The following is an 18,244-nucleotide window of genomic DNA, read 5'->3' as shown; positions in this document are numbered from 1 at the left end:
TGGGTGAGATGTGGATGTCAAGGGTGATTAGCTTATGGTCAGACCTGACCAACAAGGGGTGACCATAGGTGGAGAGCATCGATTTTCCATGTTGGTAATGACCAGGTCTAGGATATTGGAGCACCCAGTGGGACTAAGGATTAGTTGATCCAGGGCGTTGGAATTTTTGAATTCCAAGAACCATTAGGCAAAGGTGTTGGTAAATGAGTAGTTTTCCAAGTTAATGGCAGGGTAGTTGAAATCACCCAGTATTAGGGTGCTTGGTTGTATCTTAATATTTTCTAGTATGTTTAGAAAGGTGTAGTGAGAATCTTGGGGCATGGTGGGGGATCCGTAGCAAGCTATAATTTGGATTGCAGTCTTGACTAGTGTTAGTTGCACCTGGAGAATTTCAGACGCATTGTGTTGGGCAACTAGCCTGGTGTTGTGAATATCCTTGGTGAATATGGACACTCCTCCATCTTTAGTGTTTCGGTCCTGGTTTGGTGGCTGAAAAGTGTGATAAGAGTTGTAGCCTGGTATTGCAGGGGTGCTCTCTGGAGCCTTGAACCAGGTCTCAGTTACTGCACAGATATCGATGTTATCCATTTTTAGGAGTGCCTCGAGAGAGTGCATTTTGAGGTTTTGACTTCTAGTATTGAGTAGCATTACCTTCAGATTTTGCATGCTTGTATCTGTTATGGTGGTGGTTTTGTCCTTTGAACGTTGCCTAAAAAAGGCACTATAGGGGTGGCAAGAGCCTTAGCCAGTTACCTGAATCCCAGGGGCAACAGGTGCAGACCATCTCTGGCAAAGCATCGTGGTCTGTCGATCATGTCGTCCCAGCAGACAGATACTGGATCCCCTTTGAATGACACCAGAAGCTTACCAATTGTTGAAGTAAATCATTTTGTCCTTGTACTGTGGTGTCATTCTGGGCGAAGGCAGGATGCTACTCAGGGCTAGGGTCATAGCTGCCAGGGCCACATGATCCGAGAGCTCTTCCATGTCTCTTTTCATGTAGTCCAGGGAGGTACGTCTCAAGTCATTCACTCCAACATGGACAGTGACAGAGTCATATTTGTACTGGTTGTGGAGTGACTTGAGTGCATGATGATTCTTTCTATGGCTGTGCAGATAAGGCTGGTTAGGCTTATGGGATGATAGTTCCCAGTATCAGTTGATGGACCCACTTTGTGCAAGGAGATTACTGTTGCTGTTCTCCACTCTGCCAGAACAAAGCCAATGCTCAAGCTATGGTTAAAGAGAGTACCAGGTGGTTCCAACTAGGTGTTGTTTTAGATTGTTTAGTAAGCAGCCTGGAATGTTATCTAGTCCCATAAAGGCTGTGTTTTTGGCCTTGGAAAATGCTTGCATGACCTGTTATTTGGAAATATTTGGTAGAGGGCTGGTGTCAAGAATGCTTTGGGGTATGTGTAGTGGGGACAGGAGTGTGAAGATATTGCCAGATCTGTCGGCTAGCAAGTTGGCAGTTTCCCCAGGTTCAGTGTGAGTGGTACTATCCACTATTAGTTCATCACACAGCTGGGCATTCCCTTTTAGGTTTCAGATGTAACTAAAGAATCCTTTATGATTGTCTATAGCTAAGGATGTTAATTTAGCCTTGGAACTAGCCTTAGAGGACTTTACAGGATATCTGATTTGCTTGTTCAATCTGTGTAGGGTATTCTTCCTGTGCTGAGTAAGTTTCCTCCTATTCATAGATATCAGTTTCTTTCTTTTGTTGTATAACTCGTTTATAATTACAGTTCACCAGGGTGGCTTGTTGTTTTGGGAGGACCTGATTTTGTTCCTCTTAGGTACAGCCGAGTCAATGCATTTGTTTAAGTGACTATATAGGGCATTTGTGTACTTCTCTGCTTATGAGTCATTGTTGGCTATGTCAGTAGGGGCTTTGAAACTTTGTATACCATAACTTAGAAGGCAATAGTTTGCTTTGGAGAACTTTTTCATTTTTTTTGCTCCTGTGGAGGTGTCAGGTTTGATCTTTACTTCAAATGAGACAAATTTATGGTCTGACCTTTCCAGGGAAGGCAACTCACAGAGGGTAGTACAGTGACCCCCCCGTGTTGGTGAGCACCAGGTCCAGGACATTTGATCCCCTTGTGGGGGGTGTGGATCAACTGTTCCTGGGCATTTGCTCTTCCACCAAACTACTGGCTACCATAAGCAAGTCCTATAAATTGGCAGGTGACTCCTTGTTTTCTAATATCGCTGGAAAATATTGGAACCTGTTACCATCAGATCTAACTTTACTTCCCTCCTTTCCACTCTTTAAACAAAGTCTCAAGAAACATCTTAAAACAAAATGGTTATGTCCTTGCTGCTACCCTGACTAATTCTGTACTTTAGCTATTGCCCTATCTCTTTACTGCCTCCCTTCGCCAATTAATACTGTTTTCCCCTTGGGAAGTAATAACTGTCTTAAATTATTCTTACAACTAGGAGATGAGATGAATGAAATTGTGTATGTATTGTAATCTACCTCACATATCTTTATGAATATGTGTCTTACCCTTTTAGGTATTAGTTTCATAAATAGTATTATCTCTTTAGCTAATGCTCTCTGATTATTTTAACATAATTTCATTAATGTATGAAAATCTTTTATGTTGTGTTGCTCAAATAGCATAAATTCTTTTTAATTAGCGAATACTCGATGATATCTTTAACATAATTTTTCTTTCATATTTGTGCATGTTAATCTTTTTTTATGTTGCTTTGGAGCTTTTCTCCCCGGGCCTCTGCTGAAAATGGAAATATATCCAGTTGGACTAGCCCGGTTAACAAATGTAAAATAAAATAGAAAATAATTTGAATTAGCAAAGTCCAGGAACCTTGTAGTGATTGTGTTTGTGCTCATGTAAGTCTCCCAGTCTATGGAAGGATAGTTGAAATCTCCCATGACTAAGATGTTTGGCTGTATACTGAGCGACTCTAGCAAGTCCAGGTAGGTGGTGTACTTCTCCTGGTTCATGGTATGGGACCTATAGCTAGCGATGGTGTGGAAGGGTATTTTACCTTTAGTTATTTGGACCTGGAGTAGCTCAAGAGAGTCTTACAGTTTCACCAGTCTCGAGGTGTATTTGAATTTAATGAAGATGGATACACCTCCACCTTTGGTTTTTTCACAATCATTTTGGGGACTGAACATGTGAAAGTATTATAGGCTTGTATGGCTGGGGTGCTTTCTGCGGTCTTCAACCAAGTCTCAGTGACTGCACAGACATTAGCATCTTCCAAGGTGTGGAGTGCTTCCATGGAGTGCAGTTTACTCTTTAAGCTCCTAGTATTAAGCAGCATGACCTTGAGTTTGTCTTTAGTGGCTTTCTTTATTTTCAACGTATGTTGTTTGGACATTGCCAAAAAAAAAAAAAGGCACTATGGGGGTGGCAAGCATCTTTACCAGCATCTGAAAGCCTTGAGGAGACAGGTGAAGGCGATCTGTGTCAAAGCAGTGTGGACTTTCGACCATGTCTTCCCAGGCTGACAGATACTGGATCCTCCTGGAGTGACACCAGAAGCTAAGTCAGTTATTGAGTTCAATCATTTTTGGTCTGCATTGTGGCATCACCCTAGGTAAACGTAGAATGCTGCTTAGGGCTAGGTACATACCTGCCTGGGACACATAATCTGAGAAATCAGTCATGTCTGTCTTCATATAGTCCAGAGAAGTATGTCTCAAGACATGCACTCTAACATGTATTATGACGGTCATAACTAATTTTTGCTGAGTGACTTGAGTGTGTGTGCATGATTTGATGGATCCTGGCACCTGACAGGTAGTTGACTGTGACCTTTTCCTTGTTCAGCCTGGTGAGGGGGACATCTGTGTGTTTAATTATTGAGTGTTATTGAATTTGTGTTGCTATGTGTAGTGCTGGATTCTGTTCATGTACCAATATGTGTTAGTTGTTTGCACTTGGGAGGTCTCTTGTTTTTAGGTAGGTTCTTAGTGAGTACCTCCACATATGTGGGTTTATGTGTCTTAACCATATGTTGTGTGAGAGGAGAGGTGTGCGCTGACAACCTGTTGGATGTCTTGTTTTGTGTGAGAGGACTGGTTCTAATTTTATGGTATAGTTACATCTGTCATGCACTGTATTTGTTTGCTTTAGGAGCAAGTGGTTGTCAATCAGGCTGGTTGGAGGAATAGTGGGAAACTGTCCATCCATTATGGCAGGTATATATTATAGTTACTAGTGAGGATGGGCCAGATGGACCAGGGTTTGCTGTAAGACTAACAGAAGCAGCTGTGGAGGGATAGGGGTGAAAGACTCTTGTTAATGCCTCAGAATGTGCAGCTGAGTTGCTCACAGGGCAGCAATGTGCAACTCCATTGCACAAAAAGAGGCAGTGGTACTAAGGAGGTTTATCTAGCAGATATCTAGGGAAAATTGTGTTTCTAAGCATTTCCATCTATACATGGCAGTGCTAAACACTGTTGAGCAAACCGGCTTAAACGCAGAACTTAAATACAAGTGAAGTTAAACATTTTTAAAGCAAACTAGAAATGGGAAAAACCAAGACAGCCTTTTTCCAGCAATCATCAACTTAGATGGGTCCTGAACCACAAACTTCTGACACAAGGGTGCAGGGAGGCCCTCTTAATATAAGATGGCTGGTTTTAGTGCTTCAGTCAAGCAAAACAGTCTAGATTCAGCAAGTCTGAATCTAGTCTATGCTAAGAAATGCAGAAGTACTAGAAATTTAAAGTGTAGAATAAACAGTCACAGCACTGAAAAACAGCAAAAATGAAGCAACACTTCAGCAAAATATAGTTCAAAAAGTGCAGTGCAACCCTAAAATATACTTAGTTTTTGTTGAAAGTAGTGGATGCCTTGGATTTAGTTCAGATTCACTCTTGATCTCTGGCTAAGGTTGCCAAACTCTGAGCAGCTCTGCCAAACTGAGCCTTATGAAGGAGGTGGAGAAAGATTTTTGCCTCCTTTACACATGACCTCTGTGCTCTAAAAGGAGCACTGCCCTCTTTTTATCAAGCCATGATGTCTCGCCTTGAAGAATCATAGGGAAAAGATGGCAGACAGTTCACGCCAAAAATAGTTCTTACATGTACCCTCTGCTGTACATCAGTGGACACCTCATTTGTGTGACAGTTGGCAGGCTAGGCTAATATAGGTATTGTATTATTATGGTTTACAACAACACTTTAAACTGGGAAACATGGCAGTCCTGTACCCCTGTTTATGCTGTTAAGAAAGCAGGCAGTACAGCAATGACATTTCCATGGGATTATATGTAGAATTACAGAACCATCCCCCACCTCCACATGGCATAGTATGGACTGTGAATGTGCAGTGTCGCCCTCAAAGACTCAGGTGTTTGAATGGTATTGAGGGCAACTGAACATGATGCTAAGTAAGTTTTATCATCATGCCAGTTGAGTGATTCAGAAGCAATAATGAGTTGAGACCTAATTAGCATAATCAATGTACTCAGTTAAGTAGATTTGCACATTATAAGTGCCAAGGGTAAGTAGAGAGAACCATCTCATTATGGAAGAAGACATAGACCAGCAACTTCTGAATCTGCAACAGCTGTACCTGAGAGTAATTGTTAAAGCAAAGTAAAGCTCTGTTTGTACAATGTAAATGTTACTTTGTACAAATACAGTTTGTGAAGTATGGCTGCTTTTTAGCAGCCATTGTACTTGTTGGCATAATTTGAAATAAGTTTGACACTACATGTAAGTGTTTTGAGAAAGTATATTGAGAAGAGTCTGCAAGGGTAAGGCAATTTTTGGGCTTAAGGATTAAGTGTAATGGGAGACATTCCCATCATCACATACTCAGAGCACATTTAAACAGTTTCTGGTAGGCCTTGTGATATCACTTTCAGTAAAACAAAAAGGTTGCCTATGGTGTAAATTACACACATATGTCATTTGAAAAAAATATTTTTACCCTGAACAAAAACAGAAATGTCACCTTGGTTAGTTGCAGTGTTATAGGTATTGTATTGTGGCTGACATTTGCTCTGTAAGCTTTTTTGCCTGATATTACTCATAGTGTGAATAGAAATGTATAACTTTCTGGCACATAAACAACATGCTATATCGGCAAAGGAAAGATTGCTGATGTAAGGACTTTGCAGGGACACTCATCAGCAAGGAAGCTAATTTCACAGTTTTCCACACCTAAACAGTAATGTCTAAAAACAAGAGAAGTAGAAACACACTGTAGGCTCCAGTGAAAAGATGACGCATAATCTGAAGTTCTCCAGTGTAAAGAATGAGGTGCTACTCCATGCCCTCCACCTCCATGGCCGATGGTTCTTTGACCTGCATGCTGCTGACCAGGCCTACAGGAAACCGTGCCCAACAAGATATGGTGGTAGATGTCAATGCAGTTGTTTGTAGTCATTACCATAGTTATGAAATGGTACGCTGCAAGCCACTGTCCAACACTTGCTGCTGAACTAAGACCAACACATTTGACATGGGAAGGTAGGTCAGTGGGTGCTAGGCCATTGACCAAACTACCTCTCATGAAGACAGAGGAGTTTCTGACCTCTGTCAGAGGCAATGGCACCTCCACATGGTCCCACAGTGTGGTACTGGATGTGGTCAGAGCTTCAGCAGTTAGCGAGATGATCTGCTGGAGATGCTGCAGGTATGTTGACTTCTTTCTTTGTAAGACTGCATGCAAGTCCTCTGAACCCCTTAGTCACTCTCCAAACTATTAAAACTGTCTTATTTATGGTATACAGGAACATCAGGTAGTCCTTCATGCACAGTCATTTGCACAAGGTATGCAATTAAAATATTTACTTTTTTAATGGTAATATTCTGATGAGGGAGAGGCTTCAGAAGACAGTGAGAGATGTCATCTGAATTAGTGACAGACTCATAGCAATCAGACTATTCATAATTTCAGTCTATACCCCACAGCAGGGTGAATAGTGCATTCAGTCAGCAGTTGCAGGCACTATCAGATACAGCAGGACAACATGAATTAGTGTTGATAATAGATGACCTGAATGCACATATCGGGACAAATAGAAGAGGACATGAAGACTGTCTGGGTCCACATGTGTGGGGCAACAGGAATAAAAAAGGAAAGTTCCTTCTAGACTTCTGTCTGGCAAATGGCTTAATGGTGACCAATGCATGGTTCAGCAAGAGAATCATTCACAAGATCACATACAAAAATATCGAACAGCGAGAGAGAGATGGTGACAGTTGACACAACACTCTAACCCCATGTAGAAAATGGGAAAAAGGGGGTTGCTGATGATGATGATGACAGTGACATACAAGAGTATCCAACATGCAACTCAGACTTATTCCTAGTAAGGGATATGACAGTGTAGTGGAATCACTGACTGAAAAGTCATCCCCAGTGAAACTGACAGCTGACAGCATAAACAACTGGTTGCTGCAGGGGTTGGGAGGGTGGCCTAATGGTTAAGGTGTTTGCCTTGCAAGTACATGGTGCAGGGTTTGAGTCTCACAAGGGATAACTGGCTAGGCTTAAAATGGCTTGCAAGGGCAGTTAGCTTAATACTAATCTATGAACCTGCAAGCAGTGGTCAGAAAAGGTTCTAAGGTCAACAGAGACCAGGCTGAGAATCTGGAAGTTGACTGGAAAGAAAGCACAACAGTTCCAGGAATTACTCAGTGGTCTGGCACCTCAAGAAGAAGAGGAAATAGATGGAGATGAAGAAGAAGAATGGCAGCTCCTCAAAACAGCATTTGTGAGTACTACAAAACAGCTATGTGGCTGAGCCAGGTATGGAAATAAGGTGCATAAGGAAAGCTGCTGGTTGAATGCAGAAGTCCAGGAAGCCATCAAAAGAAAGAAGTGCAGGAAAAAGTGGGAGATAAAAAAATATATATACAAACCAGCCAAGGAAGGAATACTGGTTGGCTAACAAAGAGGCTAAGAGAGGTGTTACAGTAGCAATGTACAAAGCATCAGAGGCACTCCACCAGCTTCTGGAAGTGACTCAGTAGATGGCACAAAGAAACTGTATCAGGTTGTAAGGCAAAGAAAGAAAGCTAAAGAAGATAGTTGGACACCCTTCATAACAGATGCCAACAACAACCTGCTCACCAGTCCAAAGGACAACAAAGGCAAATGAAAGGAGTGCTTGCAGCAGCTTCTGAATGAAGAAAACACCACAGAAGCTGTGCTGCCCCAGACACAGCCTACGATGAAAGAAGAAGAAGGAGCCCACCATAGAAGAAGTAAGAAAAACACTAAGGAAAATGAAGTCAGTGAAAGCAGCAAGCTCAGATGAGATCACAGCAGATATGATAAAGATAGATAGAGATTCATAGATTAGCACTAGGCTAACTGCCCTTGAGCCATTTTATGCCTAGCCAATTTCCCCATGTGAGAATCAAGTACTGCATGTTGCATCTGTAAGATAAACACCTTAATCATTATGCCATCCTCTCACTCCACCAGATAGTAGGTGAGATGGGGGAGAAATGCCTCCTGATGGTACTCAGAACAGTATAGGTAGAAAACATACCCCAGGTTAATGCATGAAAGTTCTGGAAAGAGTGACTGATAAAATAATACACAGAGTAGTTGAAAGTAAGATGGGAGATAAGCAGTTTGGATTCTGATATTTGCAGTGAGACAGATACTTCAGAAGATGATAGAGATGAGGAAAGAGTCCAACTGGGCATTCCTAGACTTGGAGAAAGCATGTGACAAGGTCACAAGAAAGGTGATCTGGACAGTCCTGTAGTGATTTGAAGTTCCAGAAATATTGGTAGATAGTGCAGGCTATGTGCAATTACCAAATGGCTTGAATAGAAACAGCATTCAGTCTCACAGATGGGTTCCCAGTGGGAGTGGTGTGCATCAGGGTTCAGCTCTGAACCCACCGTTGTTCATACTGGTGATGGACTACATTAGCAAATAGGTTGGAGGGGACAGATCAACAAAGTTGCTGTATGCAAAAGATGTAGCATTACAGGCAAGACTCTGAGCAAGAACTTCAGCAAAGGATGGGTGAATAGAATGCAAAGCTGAAGGTACATCTGATGAAAATGAGTACAGATATAGTTGTAATAGAAGCAAGCTGGAAAAATCAGAAGCTGAGAATTGAGATAGAAGGGAAAACAGTGGAACAGGTCAACAGCTTTGAGTACCACAACTCTGAATGAGGGGGTAAAAGCTAGAATTAGAGGGGCTGCAGCCAACTCATAGAGTGTCTAGGGTAGTGTATAACAGGAGAATGCCAAAGAAGCTGAAAAGTAAGGTACACAAAGCAGTGGTGTGACCAGTGCTACGGTATGGTATAGAAACTTGGGCAATAAAGGCAGAGCAATTGAGGAAGCTAAAGATGATGGAAATGAAGTGCCGGAGGTAGGTGGTAGGATGCAGAATATGGGACAGATGAAGATTTTGAGGATATTGCAACAGACACCGAAGTAGCTTCAATTGAGAAAAGGTTAAAGAAAATAGATTATGATGGTTCAGGCACATGTGTGTAAAAGAAGACAATCTGTTGAAGAACATTTGGGACATGGCAAGAAGAAATTAGGGCATCCAGCAGAGGTGAATGGATTGTATGGGAGAAGACCTGCGACAGTCAGGCATGAATGTCAAGGAAGGTATGAAAGTGGCATTGAATAGCGAGAGATGGTGACAGTTGGCACAATACTACAACTCCATGTAGAAAATGGGAAAAGAGGGGTTGATGATGCTGATGATTTGTACACTTTACGTTCATGTCCACTTCTGCTACTGGGTCATACTTACACAGGATAGTGTGCTTTGGTTTATTCACAGGAAATTATTTAGGCCACACCAGCACTGTAGAAATGCTACCACCTGATTTTGGAGGATCTGCAGCCTCTGATGATGATGGTAGAGATGTGTTGGCACAATAAGGGAGTACACAGTATTTGGTGGATATGAAAAATGTCACCACTGCATCCCCTAGACAAACAATGGACACAGCCTATATGCCTGTGGATACCCAGGAGACACACACACCATGCAGGGAGGACAGATTATTGAGGTCACTAGCAGTCATGAATGTGTAGTACCCACAAGTAGACGTGTCAGAATCTTGCCTCTAGAACCCACAGATGGAGAGGTACCCACAGGGGAGTGGGTAATGGTGCACACTGGGGACATTGTTACAACCCTTCCCCTGAGGTTGATGTGTCAGTGGCACCAACCCAGTGTATGTGCAGGACCATCATAGAGGCACAGGCTAGTACCACCACAGGTGAAGCAGGTTGTGTGAGATGACTTACGGGAGTGTATTGTCCATATGCATGATTGTTTTGATAGCCTAAATTAGATACTAGAATTTATCATGCCCTCTCAAGCACACCTGTTAGGGGAGGTGGCACCATCCATAAAGCCATTCCTCTGTTGCTTTCCCAGATGATAGCCACAGTGATCATGGATGATGTATATCATGCTGTCACAGTGCTAAGCACGTCAATGGCTATACTTGTTGTGGAAGTGTCTGTATTAAGGAGAGGACTTCCCCATGGTTGTGGCATTTGCAACTGTGGCACATCTGATAGCAGACATTGCTCACAGTCATGCAGCACACCAGCATCTAGCCAGGGTTATGATACAATCAGTGCAACTCCTATTAGAGCCAGCTCTCATGGGTGCGTGCATGCACAGGATGCTCCGTCCTCTGCCATGCAAACCCTGGAGCTGTCCAATATATTGAGATGAGTGGTACAACTACTGCTGAGGTTGTACCCCAGAAGACACACATTCACTCTTAATTTAGAAAACTTCATTGAGAAAGTCATTGAAGCTAAAAAATACTATTCACATAGTTCATACAGTGGAACTGGATCAGGCCAAGAATTTTACAATATTCCCTGTGTTGGCGTTATAAATAAGCTTAAATGCCTAAATGTGAATTCTGATGCTGCAAGATGAATAGCAAAGTGACTGACCTGTAGAACCTGTATTAAAGTACAAGTTTCACCTCATGAAGCAGTAAAGTTGCTAATGCAGTTCCTCACTGTCTAGTTCTGGGACCCTTTCTGTTTGGCATATACTTCTTGGATCCCCAACCTTCTAACCCAGACATATGGCTAACTAAATTTGCTGATGCCTGTAAGCTACGTATGCTGTAGTTTCCTCAGTAGTCAATACTGTATTACTACAATAATGGCTAAACCATGGGCGTAAATTAAATGCAAAGTAGTATTGCAGCTTATAGTATAAATTCTGCCCATTCCAGACAGATAAGGCCATCAGATATCTTAGCTCCATAGTAGATAACTCCTTTCCTTTGACCAACTCATAGCAATAGGAGTCAAAAAATCCTTCTGTCTAGTCCAATTAATAACTAAAGGTATCTCCTCCTAGTCAAATGTAATTATGTGACTTCACCCATCACAACTGACTGTTTGCCATGGCCCTTTTTGTATGTTATCTATCTATCCAAGCACATTACATAACTAGAAAGACAGTAGAGGTTAAGGACCCAACCCTTTTTAATCTCCTATACCTCCATAAAACAAATAGTTCCACAGACACTCACTGATGGACTGATTGCTTCCCCATCTTTGGAATAAGCTTCCATTAGTTATAAAACAGAGAGCTACCTTTGCATCCTTTAAGACAAACCTTGATAACCAGATGGGCACTCATAAGTTCATCCCAGGCCTTACTCTTTTAACCCTCCTGCAGGTATGAGGTACCCAATGAAGGTGTGTATTGGGAAGGTGATTATGGTCAATGGACTGACTCTGCCTTGTGAACTCTATGAATCTGTGACACTGTAAATATAAAAGATGAGAACATTATGACTATCCTGTCTAAAAGTGGGTGAGAAGTGGTCAAATAAAAAGAGGTAAATGTATGTTTGAATATGCTTGATAAACTACAATAGGCAGTTTCTAATGAACTTTTGTTTATATTTTGTCTATTTTGAAAAAGAGCCAGGATGCAGAGTATTATGCGGCTGCATCCAACAAAGAATAACAGACAGCAAAAATATTACACTGAGCATTGTGTAAACAAGTAAAGTATCAGTGAAGAAAAACAGACATTACAGCTGTTCCTGTAGAAACAATTGTGTTGCTATAAACAGAGACATATAGCTTTTTACTCACAAGTACATATATTTAACTTTGTGTTGTTTAAAGTTGATGCTAACAACTCCTTTCTGTATTTTTTCATTAGACCAGACCTGTCCATTTCACAGTCCATGCAGTAGTTACTACATCTGATCTTCAGTTTGACAAAACCGAAGTGGATTTTGGATATTGTTCTATCTATGAGTCTGTGCAGACCAGCATCCAGCTGACCAACAAATCCATACTACCTCAGGAGTTTGGATTCCTGGGAATTCCAGAGGTAGCAGTCAAGCAGATACTGGTTTTATTTTTCTACTGTCAATGGCACAAACTTATTTGATGTTTGCTGTGTTTGATATGCTATAGCCTTCTCATGCAGGAAACAGTTCCATTTTACATACTGAGAGTGCAGTTTTGATATTAGCCTCACAGGTAAGGTGAATTATCTGATAAGAAAATTATCAAGTCTTTCATCTTCATGACAAAAACATTACTGGATATCATAAAGTGGTAAAAATCCATTTAAAAATAAAAGTACACTGGGTAAGGTAACTATAGTTTGCACAAGTTTCTCTTCCATGGTTCCTTTGCTGTTGGAAAATAGAAATGTGTTTGACTGTTGCAACATTAATGTTCATCTTCTGCATTTTGTTGTTTATTTTGACTTATTCGAACCTGTGCATCTGGTACATGACTGTAAGACTGCACTAAAATTGAGCTGACAGTTGGCTTTCATGATTTCATTAAGAGGCTCATGTAAGATGCCTTCCCATATAATGAAGAAAACAGATGCATAATTAGTACTTTTTGAACCACACAGTAAAATGTAGTCGGGTTCCCTAAAGCCAGAACCCAGTTCAACAAATTGTACCTAATTACCAGTATCAATTCTGTACACAAATCCACTCTCCACTCCACTTCACAAAGCTCTAGTCATGCATATGAACCCAGTGGCAACTGACTTTCACTTCCCCTTGTCCGGAAAAATAAAATGTGATGCCTCCCGTGTCACATGGAGAGGTACTACACTGGTAGGGTGGCAGCAAAAGTGGAGAACTAAATGGTTGTGCTGTAGGAATAAAAAGTTTTAGTTTTGTTCAGGTATGAGCATGGAAGGAAGAAAAGGAGGTTTGCCTATCTAAGCTTACACATGCAAATATACTGATGAATGATGCTGAGGGTAACCTTCACTAAATTGTTAGGACAATTGTTTTATTGGACCCTGTACTGATTGGCATCATTTTATTTTTATTTCTTTATCTTTGTTAACCTGGTTAATCCCAGTAGACTTGTGACCTCTTTTCAGGGGAGACCTGAGGTGGTATTTATAATACAAGGGGAAATTTGTTCAGGGCATCAGGCAACTCTTTTCGATAGGTGCCATGGGATCTTTTACATTCACCTGAGGTACCACCAACTCAGGGCAGATGAGGCCTTGGTTTAATTTTGTCATCTGAAGGGCATCACTCTCATGAGTGCAGCACCCCCCCCCCCACCTGTTATGCATTGCAATACCAGTACTGGAAAGTAATCCAGGCATCTGGGGTGGGAATAGAACCTACAGCCTTCTGATCTTCCATCATAAAATGCAAGACTGCTACTTCTAGTACCAGTGACACTAATGGTAAACTTCCTATATTTTTTTCATTAGAATAAAATTGCTAATCGAGACAGCCACAGGGAAAAATATATTCTGTACTTAAATGCATTCATTTTATTTTCTTGACCAAGTAGGTGGGTTGTTCAAGGGATTTCTTTGAGAACTGAGATAAGCCTTGGTGAAAAATACAGATTTCATGTGTACACACACACACACACACACACACACACACTCACACATATGTTTGTGTGCATATGTGTAGGTGTGCATGTATGTGTGTGTATGTATCTATATATATATATATATATATATATATATATATATATATATATATATATATATAATTATACATGTACACACACACACACACACACACATAATTTATATTTTTGTGGGGAGTCAAAGCCTATCCTAGCATTTAGCAGAGGACAGGCAGGAAACTAATCCCAAATATAGAGGATTATGAGCGGATTAGCGATAATAACCTGCTTATTATGTGTTAAATGCCAAGAAATTAATTTCAAGAGAAAAGCTCAAGAGAGGAGTCTTGACATCCATGTCAAGAACACATATTTAAATGTTATGATCTTAGACCCAGTCATAATTCTTTGTAGTGTATGGAGCTTTATGTGCTCCATGTATTACTAGTTAAACAAAAAAAGTGCTAATTGTTTACCGGCTTTCAAACCTGAGCAGCAATTAGTGAGCTCTATCAGAAGGATGGTGTAATGGAGTCTGGTATGTTTACACTCACCTTGCCATTACTGCCAGTACAGATTTACTTAGAATGTACAGGATTTTGCCTCATATGTTTGGTCTGTTCCTCACAAAATCTGTGATTTTCTGACAAATTACTGAGGATTGAAGTAACAAAATAATGACATAGATTTGAGTTTCAGGCTTCATATACTTCATAAAATGCAGGTGAGCACCCATCCTGTTATTCTAGCTACTTTCTAAGTTTATAACTGGAAGACAGAAAGATGTTACCGGTCGGTATGAGCAGCAGGCAGAAGCAAATCTGTTTTTTTTTTTTATTCTGCCACTGTCTTTGCTGGTTTGTACTGGCAGATTTGACTGCCTAGTGGGAGAACCAATCTTAACAAGTTACGCAGGGGTGCTTAGCATTTGTTAAAGTCAGATCTCACTCTACTGAAGAACGTAACTGATTTGTCCTGACCGTAAACGACTCGCTCCTTGCACTACTGTTATGTGATAGTACAGACACATATGTACATACATACATAAATGTACGCATATATAAAAAATATAATAAGCTACAAACTGGAAGTTCGTTGAATATATGTTACAGCAAGAGAGGACTGCAAATAGAGAGTCTGTATTACTCAGATTTCATTTACATACTGTAACAAAGTTAAAACTTTACCATGCTCAGTTTACTCCTATACTCAATATTCTGTGTTTCATCACTCAACTTAAGTCATAAAAGAGAACAGCAGCTCCGTATCACATTTAGAAATGTAAGTCTATTGGTTAACAGAGCTTCTACTGCCTCCAGTATATAATAATCTAAACATCCCATTTGTGAGTGATATGCTAAAGTTCTAAGCTGTTTGATTTACAACAGCTAGCAGAATTCCTTCTTGACTTTAGTTATGAAAGGGATCCCTTCATCTGTTAAAATTGCTTTACATATCCCCATTCTACAAACATAAGCATCTGCTCTACTGCAGTAGCATTAGCAAAGGCTGTATGTAAAGGCACAGCCCCAGTATAATGGATTGCATAGTCCAGCACTACCAAATATGTATTTCTGCCCCACCCACAAAATCTTGACTAATGAACTACTGCATTCATGGCAGTCCTTATTGACACTGTTTGTAAGGGACACTGAAAGGCTTTACACAGACATTTTTTTGACATTTAGACACGTGGGACAAGCATCCGCAAAATCTCTCTGGGGCAGAAAAAATCCAGGCCAACAAAGCCTCTTTAACACTTTCATTTTTCCACTTCCATATGTGCCTTAATGAATGATTGTGGGGCCAGCTTAACATTGTGTTTGGGAAGGATTGAAGAATTAACAGTTAACATAACTAAGTTTCCATTTTTGCCAGTACAATTACTGGCTCCATCAAAATGGGGAAGGATGAGTGGCAGTTCTAAAAACACTGCAGTTTTATCCATAGTCTATGCCTTACTTCTGGTTTCTGTTAAAGGGGAATCTTCCCACTGTTTTAACTTAAAACGTGTAAGAGTAATGTCTTTAGACCTAGATTTCTTTCGGGTTGAACTATTCCCTACTCACACTGGTAGTGTATTTTCTGTCTTTTGGCATTCAGGTTATTCATCAAATCTATTTCTGAGAAGGGTAAGCTTTTTTCACCATTCTTCTTGTGCTGTGTGGATCCTTGGGACTCCACCCATTCATATAACCTCAGAAATAAAGGAAGTGAGGGAAATCTGCTTCCATAATGACCTGATATGTAATTTAGAGTATTAACTCAGCACAGTGGTGTAGGTTACATAAGGGATTCCGTAAAACAACTTCATTTGTGTGACATTGTCTTCTATCCTAATGCACCTATACAGCCCCAAATTGTGTTCCGTATGTTTACTTGGCTAAAATTCACCAAAAATGTATGTATTACAGGGGAAGAAGTTAGATACACATTGGAGATTTCTGGGATAGTTATTAGAAGCAGAACACAATAAGGAGAAATACGGTTGATAAGTAAAGAGGATCATCAACTAAGTAGTAGCCTGGAGTGCAGATAGCTGGGCTGAAAGTAATAGAAATATTAGAAAAGAAATACAGGAATGGATGAGACAAAAGAAAGCATTTCTAAGGGTAAGCAAAAAAGAAATGCTGTATGAATTTCTGGATACACAACAGGTAAGGAGGAAACCGAGTAAAGGAATGAGAAAGGGAAATAAAACAGACCCTGTAAAAATGGGAAGTTGAGATGAGTTAAAAAAGACAAGGTAGATAAAATATACTTTACTGACACAGTGAAACATACTAAGGTACAGACAGTGAGGCTAAAACAGCAAGAAGTGGGAAAGGGAGTATATCAGATGAAGGCGGGAAAAGGTAGTAAAATTAAAGATTGGCAAGAAGAGGTATTAAACTGCGTTGCTCAGTATTATAAAGATTTGTATGCTGGAGAGAAAGGGCAGAGGGGTGGTAGGAGAGATGAAGGGGGGAAATGGGAGATGCCAAGGCTACCTGAGGTACTGGATGAAGATAAAGGGAAACTATTGTCCCCGATCACATGTAAAGCTGGATAAGATTTGGCAAAAAATAGCCAGAAGAAAGACACTGGGTTTGATGAACTCCCAATAGAGTTTTGGGAATTAGAGAAGGCTGACATAGAAGGGATGTAGGTCAAGTTATTTAATACAGTTTTGAAGGGTGAGGATACCTAGAACTTGTAGAGAAGCAGTTGTTACAGTTATATATAAGGAAGGGAAGACCCCCCTCATTCCATCCTCATATAGGTCAGTATCACTATTAAACCATTATTATAAATGTTTTGTGTTAATTATGGCAGAAAGATTGACAAGAATAATTCCAAAAATAGTCCACACAGATCAGACAGGTTTGTGGTAGGAAGACGAACAGCAGATGACATTTTGACAACATTATTATTAATGCAAGATGCCCAAGAGGAGAAAAAAGGTTTGGCCATTTTATCATTAGATGTGGCGAGGGGCTTTGCTAGAGTCAGGCATGGTTATTACATGTTCAATTCTTTTGAAAGATGGGATTTCACATTAGAATAGATAAGAATGCTAAAAAGCATATTTGCTAATGCAAAGACAATGGTAAAGATTCAGGCATGGCTATCTGTGGAGATAAGGATAGAAAGAAGCTCATCTGACAATTTTAAATGAGATAAATGATAGAAGGATGTAAGGTGGACTGAGTACGAGGATTTTGTCAGAAAATATAGGATACTGAGAAGGAAAGAGGAGAAAGGAAGGAACATAATAAAGGTAGGGTGGGAAGGAGAATTGCAATTACAAATAGGAAAACAAGAATGGATTAAAATAATGCAGTGGTCTAGTATGCTACAAAGGAACAATGAATTATGAAATTTGACTGTCAATGCTTGATTTATAGAGATATTTCTATATGCCTGCTAGACTAAGGAATATGTTCCTAGGGGGTGACAGAAAAGTTGCTGGCAGTGTGATACAGGGGAAAGAGGAAACTGGAGGAATATATTCTGGGACAGTCCACAGTTAGGGAGCATTGAAGAACACCTTCAAGAGTTGGAGTATAAGATTCAATAAAAAAATCAACTTCTTTTGGGGTACGATGCACAAATCCCAGCAAAAACATGAAAGCTAATATAAGTAATAATGACAGTGGGGAAAAGTTATTCTAATAGATGGAAGAGAAAATAGCCCCCAAAAACTGAAGAAGTAAATGAATAGTAAATACATTAGCAGATAAAGAAGAGAGATAGCTGGGAAGAAAATAAGGAAGTGGGATAAGATAAAATGACGGTCAAGGAAGCATAATGAAATCAAAAAAGGACATGAAGGAGGAGATAATATATCACGGAAGTAGTACAAAACCAGATGGTCAGATTAACTCATTCATTTGAAAACCATGAGAGGTCAAATCAGGA

General features: G+C 40.3%; 1 protein-coding gene across 2 annotated transcripts in view; it reads left to right on the top strand.

Moving 5' to 3' along the window:
* The window catches only part of CFAP74 (cilia and flagella associated protein 74), a 3,161,205-nt gene that overhangs the window by 2,068,192 nt on the left and 1,074,769 nt on the right, over window positions 1–18,244 (top strand). For both annotated transcript variants that reach the window (XM_044062943.1, XM_044062944.1), the window contains exon 23: window positions 12,150–12,323. In XM_044062943.1, coding sequence (XP_043918878.1) covers window positions 12,150–12,323 — 174 coding nt within the window. The remainder of the gene's footprint in view (window positions 1–12,149; window positions 12,324–18,244) is intronic.

This window comes from Protopterus annectens, chromosome 2.part1 (assembly GCF_019279795.1).
Source record: "Protopterus annectens isolate FY-2018-M chromosome 2.part1, PAN1.0, whole genome shotgun sequence".
Lineage (NCBI taxonomy): Eukaryota > Metazoa > Chordata > Ceratodontiformes > Protopteridae > Protopterus > Protopterus annectens.
This window is presented reverse-complemented; position numbering and strand designations above follow the sequence as displayed.